General features: G+C 40.3%; 1 protein-coding gene across 9 annotated transcripts; it reads left to right on the top strand.

Moving 5' to 3' along the window:
- Positions 1 to 598: 598 nt before the first annotated feature.
- On the top strand, positions 599 to 17,230 carry LOC117236263. 9 transcript variants are annotated; one of them, XM_033499057.1, is made up of 24 exons: positions 599 to 1,022; positions 1,110 to 1,619; positions 3,344 to 3,405; positions 4,161 to 4,376; positions 4,449 to 5,361; positions 5,495 to 5,581; positions 6,001 to 6,288; positions 6,414 to 6,485; positions 6,592 to 6,712; positions 6,919 to 7,026; positions 7,772 to 7,883; positions 7,984 to 8,067; positions 8,238 to 8,450; positions 8,549 to 8,956; positions 9,076 to 9,240; positions 9,321 to 9,701; positions 9,813 to 9,960; positions 10,086 to 10,207; positions 10,397 to 11,311; positions 11,433 to 11,577; positions 11,928 to 11,988; positions 13,267 to 13,694; positions 14,830 to 15,137; positions 15,270 to 17,230. In XM_033499057.1, the coding sequence occupies exons 3-24, from the start codon at positions 3,355 to 3,357 to the stop codon at positions 16,251 to 16,253; spliced, it is 6,330 nt and encodes a 2,109-aa protein (XP_033354948.1). In that variant the 5' UTR covers positions 599 to 1,022; positions 1,110 to 1,619; positions 3,344 to 3,354; the 3' UTR covers positions 16,254 to 17,230. The 9 variants fall into 9 exon arrangements, with proteins under 9 accessions (XP_033354948.1, XP_033354949.1, XP_033354947.1 ...); XM_033499058.1 differs by having other exon boundaries at positions 599 to 1,619; positions 6,595 to 6,712; XM_033499056.1 differs by having other exon boundaries at positions 599 to 1,619.
- Positions 17,231 to 17,354: the final 124 nt, after the last annotated feature.

The raw sequence follows: 17,354 nt of genomic DNA, 5'->3' as shown, positions 1-17,354 counted from the left end.
TTTTGTCTATGGTCGTACATTTCACGATGATTACTTATCATACATAGATCTCGTTAATAAAAACTTGACTCGTGGAAAATGAACATGGAAGACAATAAATTTCTTGTTCTTGTAAATCAGGCAGAGATGAGCACCGTTCTTTTTTAGACATATCTATAGAATCCAATACTATGGAGCAAAATCATAAAAGTGTGATAATAATACGTAAATACTACGCACTCTGGCGTTTTTAAAAGTTTGATGTTCATTTACAATCATTCAAAACTAAAACTAATTTGAAACATTCAAAACATTCTAAAACTAATTTAAAACTTCTAACATTTCTAAATTTTACGTAACTGTACTTTACTTTCGCCTAAAATTGTATGTTTTTATTTTATACAGAAGTTCGTGTCTTTTGAAAATTGACAGATTTGTGTTTAGGGCGAGCAACTCTAAAGGATAACCCAGTGGATATTGCAGAATAGAAAATAAATATCTTTTTGTTGAACAGTGTTATAGGCAGCATCTTTATTAACTATCGGTATAGCACTGTACAAATACCTTTAACGTATAGATGTCGTTCGCAGAGATCGTGGACGTATACGTTAAAAAAATAAGGAGATAAACGAGGATTGCACGATAGAGAAGGGAGTTAACTAACGCTGAGTGAGCGGTATTACGTACTAGTGGGGCAGTGAGGATGGCTCACGGTGGAAAGAAAAGGAAAGAATATGACAGAAAGAAAATGTTAAAAGTAGAGGAAGACGGTTAGAATAATGGCGGGCACAAAAGTAGTGTTTCGTGACATTTTTTTCACAATGGCTCGAAATTAAATTACTTGCAAATTGTGCAAGAAATCGCAAAGTATATTCTTGAGCTTACTTTTTCTCAATTTCCAATGACGTCTACCTTTGCGAACTTTACTATCGTCACTGTGCTCGATTCTCTTAGGTCGCCATATTACTGTGCCGTGCCGTGTAGTATCGTACTGTGTCGTGGACGTTATTACTTTCGTACCAAGGCCCTACAAATATGTTAAAGTAATTCGATATATCATTGCATTTAACGAGAATTGAAAATAAGATTAGCGGATATGGTTTGTACAGATTCGTTCGATTAATTTATAGCAAACGAGTGAATCGAAGCGTCGATTCGATTGACATGAGGTGCATTTATGGAAGACGGTCGACTGTTTATTCCGAAATATAAAATAAGAGAAGAAGATCGGTAATTGTTATCCTAAAGTGATCATACGGATACGTGTATCGCTCATTTATAATTATGTATCTGCTGTACGTATACGTATATTGTCTGTTTACGACCATGTGTCCGTTTGAAAATACATTGATATAAAAGGTAATTGTGACAAAACGTTTATCACAAAGAAGATTATGTCTTGGAGAACGAAGATCGTCTGCCGCCGACACATCTTTTATGGCGAGCATCTTCGTAGAAGCACATTGACCGAAGTTTCTTTTTTCGATTCGCCCGCGTATAGTTGGTGTGGATGGACTTTTTAAGAGAGAAGAAAAAAGTCAAAGGGATATCCCTAATTGATTTATCCCTGTATCAGGGAAAACGAGGGAGTAACGGCAAGGGCGCAGCGAACACTCGATGCACGACACTTCCTACTTAAGGTGTGTACTTGATGTACTATGTAGGTATTAGTAGTAGCTACATTTCTCTCTCTTTCTCTCTCTTTCCCTTTCTCCCTCTCCTCTCTCTCTCTCTCTCTTTCTCACTCTTTCGTGCGCTCGCGCGTGTACGCCACACTCAGGTACACCGTACACCTCTCCTTTTCTGCTTTCCTGCTTTCCTTCAGTTTTATTTTTCAAACATATGCAATATCATGCGTTGCTTTCAATAATATACGCTACTTCATTTATCCATCATTTTATATTTTATACGGTCGCCTAAAAATCGATGAACTAACGTTATAAGACGGCGTTTTTTTATACTCGATCGATGTAAAGAAGAAAAGTTGATTGGCATTTGTGTCATATTCACGGAAATTGTGTTCGTTTCTTAAAAGACGGATAGAAATTCAAACGAAGTTGGGTACTCTTTAAGAAAACACTTTATAGTTGTTTGAAAAACTTATTGAACCAGTACTATGTAAACTTTGTCGAAGAATTAGGATAACCGTGTACTGTATATATATGTTTTCGTTAATACAGCAAAATAACGTAACTTCAGAGAAAACAGCCGAATGTATTCTTAGTTTCTTATCGTACGCTTATCATAATAATCGCGATCGTAAATATTAAACAATGTCGAACCGTTTCGTTCGTTTATCGGGGCTGCGAATCGGCCGGCATAATTCAAAAAATGAGCAAATAATTCGTACACTCATAGTCGATTCTATTCGAAAGGACAAGATTAAAAGGAAAAAGAACGTTTACCCTATACTATAATTTAATGTAGATGTAAACGCTAGCGAGAAAAATGTATTCTGAACGCGCAAAAAACACGTATCCAATATGAATAGAAAAACAGAAGAGGACAGCGGCTACCGCAATGAGCAAATTTCTATCTTCTATACGTAAAACTATGCGATGTTTTCGGTTAATCTCGATGGCCGACGAAACGATGATATCTGCGGCGTTCTAAAATACGATAAGGTTCAGTGGTAGCATAAAGAGAAAATCAAGCCGTTTAAAAACATTGGACGTGTTTGATCGTTCTACATATGTAAAATAGGTTATACGATTTGTTATTTTAACTCCTGCTGAGATCGAAAAATCTGTTATTTTATGTTATATAAACACCGTTATTTTTGTCTTTAAAGTTTTATGTGTATTACATTTTGTAGTTAACCTCGCTGTGCTATAGAATTACAAGATAATCAAGTTAAATCGACGTAACGAATTATTCGAACGAGTTTTCCTTTTTCTCGTGTCATGCAGGATAAGTAAATCAAGCGGGACAACGAAAGATATTTCTTTCTTTCTTTCTTCTTTTTTTTTTTTTTCGGAATTATTATTCCGACCTGAGTAAATTATATCAAGAAAGTATGTCGCGTTACAGAGAAAGTAGAATGGCTCGCTGCTCAGCCGTGCTATGTGCGCGCGCGTATATACGTAGAGGTATGTACATATACGTGTGTACGTTAATTCCAATATGTATAGTACACTTTAGGAACGAAAAGCATACGACTGATAAGACAACTTTCGTACATTGTAAATATGCGGCGAAATCGTCGAAAAGCACTTGTTCTATAAATATTACGACGTAGTATCGAATACGATTGAATTCTCGATTACTTGTGGCAAATAGTATTCCCAATGTTTTTCACTTTGCCAACATAAGATACTTTGGTAATACGAATGTACAATGACGCTAAATTATCGGTTGTTTTCAGGAAACGGCACAATGGCTGAGGACCGAAATAATTCCCAACGGTTGGTTAGGCAGGCGCACACGGTACGTAATACCAAACGATCGTGCCAAACTTCGATTCGGTTTATTTTAGTGAGCGAAGCTGGGAAACGCGCACTTTCCAGACATAGCGCGAGGGTGGGAAGGGAAGAAATTGAAAGGATCGAGTCACCGAGCGCTTTTCCAAGCGCTTCTTCACCATCGACATCTTTTACTTCATGCTTTCACGCTCATTAACTTTTCCTGCCATTTAACATGTCTTAATGTTTTTAAATTAGCAACTCCTTACGCCTGTCCTTACTTTCTACCGTGTTTTTCTTTTCGATACGCGTTTCTATTTCTTTTTCCTTTTTTGCTTCACCGATTCTTCCTTTTTCTTTCGATTATGCCTTGCTCTCGCATTGTTCGTCGTTGTTACTTTATAATAAAAAAAAAAAAAAAGGTTTTATCGCAGCAAGCAACATCAACGCTAATGCCTTGTTCTTATAATTGCACCAGTTGATCGGTAAGACGCGATATTCCTCTTTTGCTGTTCATTTCTTCTGCCTTCTGTATTTTTCTGCACCTTTCTTCTCTTTTCTTTCTTGTTATCCACCGATACCGGAACACACGTCTATAAAGGGGGAGAAAGAGCAAGCAGCGGGGGTTGAAAAGGGGATCGTAGCGTTCGATCGTTTCAATATCTTGGAAACAAACTAAAGTAAAATCGTTAAAAATGGCATATATGCCTATATGTGCGGACAGGATTCGTCTCAAGTTCAAGGTTGAAGAAAGAAGAGAAAGAATAGAATTTCTTTTAGATAGAACACGGTTCGTCACCGCCTCCAGTATCGACGCTTCCAACAGGATCAGGTGGTGGTGTCGGAACAATCGCTAGTGCGATAGCAACAACGGGAGGCGTTCAACGATACGATTCGCCACCCAGAGGTCCAAGAACGTTATTGTTGCGCCGCGGAGAAAATGGTTTTGGCTTTACCCTCCGTCATTTTATCGTTTACCCACCGGAGTCCTGTTGCGTGAGTATTCGTTTAAAATTGTCACTCGATTCGACACGTTCTCGCCTTTCATAGAAAATGAATTTCCATTAGATGCTACCAGGACACGAACGAACGAGGATAGACGAGCCGATGGATACGATATTCGTGAAACAGGTACGTGGGAATTCGCCAGCAGCCGAAGCAGGATTACGTACAGGGGACAGGGTCGTTTCCGTCGACGGAAGACCAACGCGTGGTGAGCAATACGCGAAAGTAGTTCAACGTATCCAGCAGGCGGGCCCCTGGCTACGACTTCTCGTGGTCTCCAAAGAGGACGATATCTTGCAAAGATATTTCGGTGAAACTGCTCATAATCCTGAAACCAATCAACGACCGCGTCTTCGTTCTCCGGAGAGAAGTGGACACAGGCAACGCAGATCAGTCAGTATGATTCCCAGCTTGTCGCCAAGAACAAGACAGTCTTGGGTTTGTCCCGCACGAAGCTCGATGCCGACACCGCTGTGTCAAGATCAAGATTCACCTCGACAGCTGATCGACGACAGCGTAGGAATCATCGATAAACATCAGCAACAATTGCAACGAAACATCGCTAAATCGAACATTTTTGTTGGAACCCTGACGAGAATACACGAAAATATCGCAAGCGCTGGCACTTTACCCGGTGAACGGCAATCGATAGATACGAAAAATGGTACTTCTTCTCTGCCTTCGTCTCCTGGACCTGAAAAGAAAGTAAATGATAAATTTCCGATACTACCGCAAGGACTTCAAATCGTATCGAAGCGAGCGAAACAGTTCGAGTCAGGGCGATTATTAAGCGACGACGATGAACCGACTGGTGATCGAATCAGCCTCTACAAAAGCGAGCTGTCGAGATTATCGACTAAGCATAGCGTGCCGAACGTTGCCGTTAGAAGAAGGGAATTTGAATCGAAAGCCGAAGCTCAAGAACCGAGAAGAATACCACCTGTGCCAACCAGGGAAACCAAATCGCTGGATAGTGGTAAGTTTTCGCATTTGTTTCTTCCTTCTTTCTGTTTTGCTAATCGAAAGATACGTTTATCGTGGGATTACGAATAAAATGACCTGATTCTTTGATTATTGTACATTCTTAATATACTACTGTGAATATCTAGGTAGCGGATTAAAAGGCAACAGAATAATACCTGTAGGCAGCAAACACATCCACTGTGAACCGCCGGGCAACTATAACACGTTAGAAGGTAGAAGAGAGAGTCGATTTAGTTAAATGTTGTGTTTGTGCCGGTGTATTTCTCTTTTCTCACTTATTCACTAATTTACTGATTCACCCATCTCCTTAATCCTTCTCCGCCCTTTTATCAGTCTTACTTCCATACATACGCACGTCCTTCCTTCCTCTCTCTCTCTCCCTCTATCTCTCTCTCTCTCCCTCTATCTCTCTCTCTATTGTTTTTGTACCGTTCCAGTGTCCGTCGCACAGCTTTTAATGTTGTGCTACTACATTGCTCTGGCCAAGCACGAGGTTTACTTGTTTCGTAGGCATACATACACGTTTTTGTACGTTCGACGCCATGATATTAAAAACTTACTAATAACTTGAGACATTGGTTCGATTTCAAAAGTACTCTAGTGTTTTGTTATTTTCGCATGATTTATATAGAGACACCCAATACGAGAATCACAGACGGGGAAACAGTACGGCCGAGGATTCGTAGCAACAGCGCTGAATCATGGGAATCTACTAGTACGAGCAATTTGTTAAATACCGTTAGACTTCACTGGTTTCAGCGACAGGACGATACCGAACGAAAGCGAGATACGAACGGAAATGACAATAGCGTTTACGTTGATGCAACTAATATATGCGATGGAAAGGAGAAAATTGTCGAGAAAGGGTCTAGAAGACAACAACAGGATGGTTACGCGCAAATCATCAAAGCCGAATCTGGTTAGTTTTTTTCGTGTTATTTTATTTTCTTTTCCTTTCGTAAATTCGACGAAGTTACATCATCTTAATTCGAAATAATCGATTAAAAGAGGTATAATTAATTAATGATTTTGGCTGATTCAAAGGTGTATTGCCATCGGATAATGATATGCACAATAACGAAGTTGTATTCAGGCGGCAAAAGAATACGCAGATTGGTATGTATTTGTATCTATATTTATATTTGTATAAGTATCAAGTATCGATAAGTTTAACGAATCAACCTGCTCACCAAAGAAATTTGTCTTTGTTTGTTTTCTTTAGCAGACGAAGATCGTGCCACGAGAAGGGTGTCCTACTTGAAAGCAACTTGGGGCGAACGAATTCATGTCGACAGTGATTTGGAACTAAGCGACTCCGAGCCTATTACCCATACTTCTAGAAGGTAAGTTGAGGAGATCGCTGCCACCATACATAGAAGCTTTTTTCTTTAGGTCTATCCACCTATGTTTCTTTTTCCTTCTCTCTGTCGTGTACGGGGTATAGCGTCTTTCTATGATGTTTGGGGTGTGGATCACTTGCCTGTCGTAGTATATCGTAGTTGATCATTCGCGAGTGTACATCAAGTTCTGCCTCCGTCCATATTTTCAGCATTCATAAGAGATGGCGGCTACCGCTACTTCCAAACGATATAGCATCGCTGCGTCGCATCTTCGAGGAAGTGACTCAATCGACGAGTTTAAACAAAAATATTAATCGGTGAGGATAGTACTATGCAGAACTGGAAAGAAGACTATCGGGATGGCACAAGGGCAAGAGGGATAGTCTGCTAATTTCCCTCATTAGACAATACAAATTTTAGAGTAATACGTCGCATGTGTATGAGATTAAGGTGGACCTAACGTATTACGATCAATCGGATGTCCGCATTCTTTCCGCTCGTTTTCTTTTCAATTCTGCACTGTACATGTTGAGAAAATTACAAAGATGGTGTATTCTGTTTTCGCAACCGTCTTGTCTTTTACCGCGTTTTCGTTATAAACGTGTCCTAAATACATGGTATATTTCCTCGTTACCGGTTGCGATTGAGCGCAACATATTAATACACTTATCGCTCGATTTAACTGCTTCGTTTCTAACAACAGTAATCACTAATCACTAATCATTCGTGTTTGTAGAAACGCGTATTAATTCCATCCTATACCTTCGCTGTATTTGTGTTTGTAGCTGGTACATATTGTTGGTTGGAAATAGAATTCTATGATCGATAGTGTTGGTAACGAAAGATGAAGGAAAAGAGAATCGCGTCGCCGAATTGTCCAAATGCATTCGCTCCTTTTGCTCTTTTCATTGTTATCGTCCCTTTCGCTCTTTTCGCTCTTTTCGCTAGTCTTATCGTGTACGATTAATATGGAAAAAGAATTGATCACGAAATTTCTTGATCAATTAGACAAATGTATGACAATAGTTATCGTATTAAAGAAAGTACACTGGACTTTTTCAGCGGCAATTCTATTTGTACTGGCCGGGAAGCAGCGACTGGCATTATAAAAGACATCGGACAAGTGGAACGAGAGGGACCTTTACATGTCAAGTTTACTGTACTTGATGGCAAGGTAATGATATACATATTATGTATATACAGGTTCACTGATTGTGATCTATGTAACCAGATGCATTTAATCATGTCGTTTCTTACGTTTTATTAAATCTCAGCGATCTTCCGATCGATCATGGAAACAGCTATGGGGTGTTCTTCGCGGACCGATTCTCTTCTTTTATAAGGATCGTCAAAATCAGGTATTTAAAAAGCAATATGTATTTTCAAGTTGATCAAATTTACAGTCAAATTTACTATATACAGTCCTTGCCTATCCGCTTGGGATAGACTTTTGGCTTTACTTTTCTCTCTGATATAAATTTTTATATAAATGTAATATATGTATACATTTTTTTTTTATTTTTTTTAGAGTCCTTCGTTATCCTGCGACGGCGAAAATGTAGCTCAAAGCGTAGATGTGAGATGTTCTCTTGTAGATATCGCGGAGGATTATACGAAACGTAAACACGTATTACGGTTAGCAAATCCGAACGCAGAAGTTTTGCTACAGACCGAAGACGCAGCGTCCATGGCGCTTTGGCTACGAGCTCTACATGAACATGCTGCTGCTGAAAAACCGTCCGTAAGTTAAGAAGTTACAACCTGTAATCCTCATTTATTAAACTGTAATCTGTGTAACAAGTCACTCAAGCGTTAGTTTTGTTTTGTTTTGTATTTTAGGAAATTGCTCATAATAGTACTTTGAAGCAACAAGCTGTCCCACAAACTCCAGGTCCCACCAGCAGTTCTTCAACGTGTCAAACAACCACGAATGCTAGTCCAATGACAATGTCGACTGGTAGTAGTAGTGGTGGTCAGCGATTAAGCCCCCTTCCAGGACATAAAGGCATCAAGAAATTAACTTCGTTTAGGAACAGATCTCCGACTGGACAATCACCGATAAACAAGACTCGAAAACCGAGTCAAACGATCGATAGTTTGGTTTCTCCAAAGACCAAAACATGGAAGGGTAGAGTCGCAAAACAATTGCGGAGAATGCACGGACAAACGGGATCTCCTTCTTCACCAACAACGCAATTACCACCAGAGGGTGCTACCTTCAAAGTACCGCTTGAACTTTGCCCACCGGTAATTGCTTTAATCTCTCTCTATTATTTTATTACTCGTATTTTCTTCGGTTAACGACAAACTTTCTTACTAAACTCATATTCTAATTGACTAAACTAAATTTTTTCGTTCTCGAATAGTCATCTTTCTCGGAATACGTGCCATTGATCGTTGAAATGTGCACGAGCATCGTCGAAGCGAGGGGTCTCGAAGTGGTCGGTATTTATAGAGTACCCGGTAACACTGCCGCTATTTCACATTTAACTGACAGCGTGAACAAAGGATTCGAAAATATCAATCTTCAGGTAAAAATATTACATCGTCATGCAGAACGATTATTCTATTATTACATTACTGATCATTCGGTTTATCTTCCTGCTTCTAGGATCCTAGATGGAGCGATGTAAACGTAATATCTTCTCTTCTGAAGTCGTTCTTTCGACAGCTCCCAGATTCACTACTCACCGCAGAATTATACCCTATGTTTATCGATGCCGATAAAGTCGAGGATCCTCAGAGAAGAATGACAACGATAAGGAAGTTGCTCAGGGATCTTCCGGAACATCACTTTGAAACTCTCAAGTATTTGATGTTTCATTTGAAAAGAATAGTCGAACATAGCGAGGTTAATAAGATGGAGGCAAAGAATTTGGCCATTGTGTTTGGTCCTACGTTAGTTAGAGCCAGTGGTTCCAGAGACAATATGGTTACTATGGTTACTGATATGTCGCATCAGTGTCGAATTGTTGAAAGCTTATTAAACAACGTATGTACCTAATCTATGATATTTTTAGTTCTGTTCATATAAACAAGGATGAAACGACGAAAGAGAAGCACTTTTTGACTGGAATATTGATGATTAAACACCTGGTTATAGGTCGATTGGTTCTTTTCGGATGATGATTTGGACGATTTAAGTCGACTGAGCGTGAATCTCAGTCTTCCAGCTGACACTAGCGAGATCGAGACTACAACGTCGAGTAATAATCATAATCTCTTGTTGAACAACATTCAGAAAGTCGAAGGTACGATTTATAAATGATCCACTTTTGATTGTTATTCTTCGATATATTTGATTCTGCGTTGCAACGATACATTTTTCATATTTCTATACTTTAATGTCGTTTTAAATTTTGTATGAACGAAATAGGACGCGAAATGGCATCTGCTAAGGACATTGTATCATCTATTATATCCGCTGCTAATCGAAAAATACAAAGAAGAAGGAAGTGTCAAGACGAGACGGATAACGAAACTCACGAAGTCGATAAGGTTTGGTTTTATGTGAGAGATATAAATGTTTGACTGTACACGTACTTATATTTGATTTAATTAATTTCCACAACGAAATGGTGACGATTTGTTACGATTTGCTACGATTTACGTTAACGTACACTTATGTAGACTAACGCATATCAACGCATTCTAACTGTTGTAATATCGCGTTTGTTTCATATTTAGCTGAGGATGAAACAAGAAGCAGAAAACCTTCAAAATCGGCGAAGTATGGCATTGAACGAGAGGCAATGTTCGGTCAGTGAGATCGTTTTAATGCACGAAAGTCAGAGTCAATCGAATCGTTCCATCGATCGTTGCGACCGGTCACCGACGCTTGATCAGGCTGCCATTACTAGCTCAAGTATCGGTGGTTCCGATGTCATAGCTGATTGCACAATTAATAACCGTGATTGCACGTTAAACAGTCACGATGATGTTTCTTCGGAGAAATCGAACAGATATTTAAATCGTATGGTAGAGTCGGTTCCATCAATTCAACCGACTCATCGCTCGGCCGTCTCGTCGGCTTCAGAGTCTTCCCGACTCTCTAGCGAGACTGGCCTGAGCTGCTTCGATGCAAGTTCGACGCTTTCCAGCGCTTCGAACGACACCAAACAAAGCAATGACGAGGTTACGATAAGAACGTATGCTGGATTGAGCGCGTCTACTCAAGAACGTATACGAAGATTTGAACAGGAAACAAAGGCAATGTTACAGAGGGATCGGAATCGACAAAGACGCGAAGCTGAAAGGAGAGAAGAAGAGAGACGAAGAATCGAGATGGAATGGCAATTGGCTAAACGTGAAATGGAAAATGACGATCTGCTCGACAGTATAGTAGACACAACCGTGACAACACCTACTACTTATCTTTCATCCACGACAAGACTTTCTAGTTTTAACGACAGGCTTGCCGATAAATCTTTCCTCGATATCGGTTCCCGATCGACTGCTCGAATGCCGTCTTTATCGATAGCTGTGCAGCAACAACCCACGCCCGTTAGACGAGTGTCGCAACTCGCAGACGAACCTGCTACGATTCTGCCCTCGGAGAACGTCTCGAACACTATTATAAAGAAATTGAAAACCGATTCAGAGGTAAGATTGCATCGATTTCGAATCTGATCGCAGTTCGATTACAATTGAAAGAACAAATATTTGCGAATATAACAAGACACCTGTTATTTTACCATTATTACTGGTTTCTTGAAATTTATAGCAGTCACTGGAAAAATCTACGACGCTACCACCAATTCGTTATGGCAGTTTGGATTCTCTGCACGAAACACACAACATTTCTCAGTCGTCGCTCTCACCGACCAATCAACAACGGAAACCCCTTTCCAGTGATGTCTCGGACGATGGTTAGTATCGATATATCAACTATTTTCCTGTGATATTCGTATTGTGTCCATATCCTTGTTTTATTTTTCTAAACTGGAACCTAAACTGAAAGCTATAGTGTGAAGCTTGTCTTTGAATCTCCTGGGTGTATATTTTGTTGTTGGTTGATCCTCCTTAATTATTCTCAATTATCGAAATACGAACTAGTCGAAAGAAACGAATGAGCGATACGTGCGCGATATCAATGTTGTCAAGTGTTCCGGCACTGACGATTATCACGAAACGTTAACTCTCATCCTACCTATGTATTTATTCTCTTTATATTTTTCTCTATCTAACGTTGCTTCTCCGACGCTCTTGGTGAGTGTAGCTGGATCTTGTTTTCTACAATGGACTCAGAAGATTCTGACCATTAACAAAAAGCTTTCTAGGTACTCTTTATTTGTTCTTTCTACTCTTTAACAGATCTTTACGAGTAACCGTCCGATATTGCACGATAGATGCATACGGTTATTTTCTTTAACTTTATATCTTTCTACAGACATTTCGAGGTTGTTGTTTCTCTTCTTTCCCTCTTTCTTTTTTCCATTACTAGCTCTTGTTCAATATTATAATATTTTCGCGAAAAGCCGACGATACAACCGGGCAACGATGGCACATTGCATTTTATGTAGATCGAAAGCACCTTGCTACGAAATTGTTTTTTATTTTTTTCGTTTCGTGCATGCTAATATGTATAACTAGCTCTATCTCTATGAATATCGAATGTCAAGTTGATTAAGCTTGATCGATTAATCGGTTGTGCGCTATTGAGATAAGTTTCAACGTGCACACTGTGATTATCAAACTTATATTTTGTTTTTCTCGAATCAGATTCGATGATTTTAAAACACGCGATCGGCTATTTACCTTCAAAGCTTTTTCTTCGCATCTGCATGTAACGTACTAAAGACGACAATGTCGAAAGAACAAAAAAAAAAAAAAAAAAAGAAAAAGAAACAGGACTATTCGTCGGGTACCGCAGCTTGATCGCTTGCTCGCTGAATTGTTCGCTTTTGATCTTGGCGTTGAAACTGCCTCCTGCTCGTTCTTCGAACGAGTCTCACCTAAACTCTCGGTGTATTACCTACTATAGTATCTGTAATTAGATGTGACCGTGCAATATCTTAAATGTATAAAGTATCTTTATAAGTTTTCTATATTTCCCTTTCTATTTTTTCGTCTTTCTGGAACACGATAAAATCCTATTTACAATGTATGCGTGTACGTGTGTTTGTTTGTTTGTGCGTGTGTGCGTGCGTGCATGCGTGCGTGTTTGCGCGAGTTCAATTAGGAATATTAAATACGAAAGAAGAGACGTGTAAAGCCGAGTGAAAAGTCGCGAATACGCGAATACGCGATAGTCCGATACGAACTGAAAGAGTAGAGAAGAAAACAGCGAAACAAGAAGGTGGTGTCAAATGAAAGAAAAGTAAAAAGGAAATAGATTCTATGGAGGAAGGTATATTAGAGGTAGATCGATCTGTAATCGATTGGAAGATGAAGGAAAGAAGCCGAGAGGGTGTAAAAGTGTGGAAGAGGGGCAGGGGCAGACTCCTCGCTTTCGTGTTCGTTCGATGGTTTGCTCGTTTGTCACTGCCAGAAGCTGTTAGTACATGTTCTCGATGGGGTGTCGATTATGACGATGCGAATGCGTTGAACACTCTTAGGCAAACGGCAAATCCCGGTTTCTGGTGGTACATATCGTCTCACCTACATGGTACCGCAAGCCCCTCTGGTTCCGCCACGAAGACACCGGGCCCATCGTCAATGCCAATGTCCATGCCGATGTCAATACCAATGTCAATGCCAATATCAATGCCGATGTCAATGCCAATGCCAATGCCAATGCCAATGTCGATGCCGATGCCAGGGCGAATGCGAGTGCCAGGGCCAGTGTCAGTGTCAGACGCAGCCGACATCGATGTTGTGCAACGATCATCGACACCCATCGCATCCTCCTCGGGAGTATCACCGGCCTCGGAGCCCTCCGAATTCTCGGAGCCTATCGAGCCCGTCGAGCAGTCACCACCGCGAGGGGTGTCTTCGGGCTCAGGGGCCGGATTGTCTTCCAAGACTATAAACAGGTTCCTTCGAGGTAAATTACTTCGTCTGCCAATAGGAATACCAAGTCGTAAACTGCTCGACTATGGTTGTGACTCGCTCACACGAATGGCTTTACACTCTTTATTTCTGCTAAACGCACGTTAACGAAACATCTGTCCTCCTACTCCGACTTTTATTTATCTTTATCGCTTTATCTCTGTCTCTTTCGCTCATGACATCTCCGTCATTCGAACGCTCCGTTGGTTATCGCGATGGCTGGCTGTTTGTCTATCCGTCTGGCTGTCTGTCTATTATCCTTTGCTTTCGATAAAGATACTTCTTATCGATCAAAATCTCTATACGTACTACGATTATTGCTCCCTTTCTCTTTTTTTTTCTTTTTTTTTTGTTTTTCCTAATATTTCCAAGTTCTAGATTGTCGCTACTGGGAGAAGAAAGAAACGGCATTTTCTGTTATTCGATGCTTTCTCATCGCTGCACGATATCCTTTTCATTTGTTTCTTTGATTTCTATACACACCGAAGATGGCAAGATGATAATATTCAACGTTATTTGTGTTTTCCTTTCCTTCTCCTTTGTTTTACATCCTTTCTTCGTTCGTTCTTCTCTTCCCCTTATCTCCATTCATTTCCTCTCGTTCTTTCCCCATGTTTCCCTACGTGTCGTACTTTTGTTGCGTCTGCTCTTCGCTTCAATTAAGATATGCTAATCGATCGAGGTATCATCGTGGTTTAATTGTATTCGACGCGACATGCCGAGGGGTAACAGAAATTGAAGATTAAGAATATCAAGATGAGAGTAGCGAAGGGTTAAACGGATATGCGACAGTTTTTGATACTGACCAATCGTTATCAGTTGCTGGCAGTAATACCGCGTAGCAAGAACGACGATAGAAATGCAGTTTACGCAAATTGTGACTCGTAGTTGCTGTTTCATCCACATAACAATACCTTCCTAACGAACGGCTCAAGCTCGTTATCACGCTCGTTGTTTGCTGTTACGCGAACGACCATAATTTTATTTTGCGGTCGAGGACAATCACGACCATCGTTCGATGCTTTGTGTGTGTTTCTCGTTGAACCGTTCGCTTCCGATTTAATATACAGGTATCACGGTGATCGGTAAGATGGACGTGTTTCTATTAAAGCGAATCGATTGAATTGCAGGTAGCGATTTGCTGACCAGCTTGACGACCACGTTCGATCGTAAATGGAAGTCCCTGGTAAACTCGTCGAATCAAACGATTCGTGGATCCGCTACGGAGAATCTGTCTCTCAGCGACGAGGACGCTGCGATAACGCGAGACTCGCAAAACTTGCGAAATCAACGAGGAGGAGGAGGAGGAGGAGGGTTACGAGAAGAGAAAGAAGAACACAAAACAGCTTGTCCTCAATCATGCTCGATTGAAACCTATCGGGATCCGAGCCTCCATAAAACATCTATCGAAAAGCATCAATACGTTCGTCAAAAAAATGCAAGTATACACTCCAAGTCAAAGCGAATTAATGAAATTGAATAAAATTTAGCGTAATCGTATAGCATCCATAGCACATATGCGCAGGTACATTCACTTACTCATACCATTGGTTGTTTTACTCGTGCGCAGGATGCTCCGGAAAAGGATACGGATTCATCGGTAACAGAGAATAGCAGCGTCGATCGACCGGATAATACCGATATGCCGGATAACGATCGAAGCGCTAACGTACGAAAAAGGATCGAACCGAAACAAGAGCAATTACGATCGAGCAAGGAAACTACGACCACGGCAACGACGACAGTTTACGAAGCAAGTTTAGCTGCGAACGAACCGCAAGAATGCTGTAGGCACGAGAAGGAGACATCGGTGTTAGCGCAAAATGGTGGTAAAGCGATCGACGATGTGAAAGATTTTCGACACGATGTCGATTCGGCGAATTACTCGAACAAGCTCGAAAAATTTGAAAGTCTGACAAATTACGAAGTCAGATCGCGGCTGAAAAGATCTGAATCTTTAAATAAGAGATCTGAAAATACCTCGTCCAAGTTGAAGAGGTCTGAAAGTTTGAACAAACATTCTGTCGAGAGGCTCTCGTCCCCGACCAATGGCAAGTTGAAACGCTCTGAAAGTTTGAACAAGCATTCGGAGAGATCCGATTCTCCGAACAGTAAATTAAAGCGATCGGAGTCGCTGACAAAAACTGAAAAAACTGAGTGTAATATTAGCAAGAGACGACAATCCGTTAGAAAAGATAGTGCGACGAAATTAAAACGAAAAAATGGTATGCCCGAACGATCGATCAAGCGCAGGCACACTGTGGGCGGTACCAAGGATTTCGACAAAGTACATTGGTTGGATAATAAACTGCAAGTCGAGGCTGAGAGAGTGGTGAGAAACGAATATAGACCGAAGAAAAGCCAATTGAGAACAAGTTCTCCGGATTTAAGTACTGGTCGTATCGGTCTTACCGATACTAGTTTCCTCATCGAGGTCAGTTTTCGTGGCCCGAGCAACGTCGTTTTTAACGTGACTAACGCTCGTCCGCAGTCTTTACCGGATACTAGTTTGACTTCTAAAGTGTTTAAAGTACCTCTGGAGAGTCACGTGTAACGAACACGACGTACAGCCTGTAAGGTAAGGGGCAACGAAGAAGAAACAGGTGTCAAGGCGTACGAAGCGAAAAGAAATTACCGTGAACGTCGATATTTCGCTTATCGCGAGCACCGAAACGCGACGTTTCTTTTTTTTACATCGCAGCGTGTCAATTATTTACGTACCGTACTTGTAACCCAAGCGCGATTGTGTGCAATTTTTTGTACATATAACGTATATGTATATAGATTATATAGTGTGTAATTAAAAATTATAATTCTGAATGTTCTATAAGTGGTGCGCGTATGTGGCACCATTTGGTGCGTATGTATATTGCCCACTCTTAATAGCGTTACATAATATCGGATTAATATCGGAACAAGCGTTGTAACCCATAGATTTTCTACTTCTTGCAATTAGTGTAACCGAATACGATACGATTATACACATCGGCTGTGTGATGTCGGTCAATATCATCGACATTTATCATCTGTCTATACTATTTTAGACGTATGTATTTCCAGAATGGCAACGATTCGCTAATATACGTTGCTCATCTTCCCAGAACGAGTACTACTCGTTTCATCGATTATATACCCGTATACAGACTGGATTTGTTTGTACGTTTAACACGAACGCGAACGAACGGTGGTATTTCTTTTTGATCAAACGTGGTTTTATTATTGAATGTAATCGATCGATAAGACCGCGAGATCATGTAAGGCAGCTTACGAGCCTGACAATCTTAGATTTATAAGATTTTCTTAGATTTGTAAATACTTATAGACACGAATGTAAGTACGTAACGAATGAAACTGTAGACCGGCGATAAAGCGATATTTATTTTAAATCCGTAACAATCGTGATACTATTATTTATTGAATATGCGAGATACCTGGAATTGGAACAAGTATGTATTATCTACGAGTACATGGTATCGAATTTGTAAATAAATCTTATATATTGCTAAATTAAAAACCAATTCAAATTGTTAATTAGTAGATATTCTCAATCTTCTCCCGCATAAACTTAAACGATGTATGCATATACAGACAATGTGAAGTTGACCCACGAAACCGCCTCTCATTCGGCGAGGCAAGTAAGCGAAGTAAGGTGAGC

This window comes from Bombus vosnesenskii, unplaced genomic scaffold (genome assembly GCF_011952255.1).
Source record: "Bombus vosnesenskii isolate JDL3184/JDL3185 unplaced genomic scaffold, Bvos_JDL3184-5_v1.1 scf7180000013348, whole genome shotgun sequence".
Lineage (NCBI taxonomy): Eukaryota > Metazoa > Arthropoda > Insecta > Hymenoptera > Apidae > Bombus > Bombus vosnesenskii.
Note: the sequence above shows the minus strand (reverse complement) of the source record. Positions and strands in the feature narration are given on the sequence as shown.

Excerpts from the sequence above, each read along its gene's own strand:
- LOC117236263 (XM_033499057.1), top strand. The coding sequence starts at position 3,355 with ATGGCTGAGGACCGAAATAATTCCCAACGGTTGGTTAGGCAGGCGCAC. Across the intron at positions 6,713-6,918 it reads ATTACCCATACTTCTAGAAG|CATTCATAAGAGATGGCGGC; the intron begins GTAAGTTGAGGA and ends CCATATTTTCAG. Across the intron at positions 11,989-13,266 it reads ATTAACAAAAAGCTTTCTAG|GCAAACGGCAAATCCCGGTT; the intron begins GTACTCTTTATT and ends GAACACTCTTAG.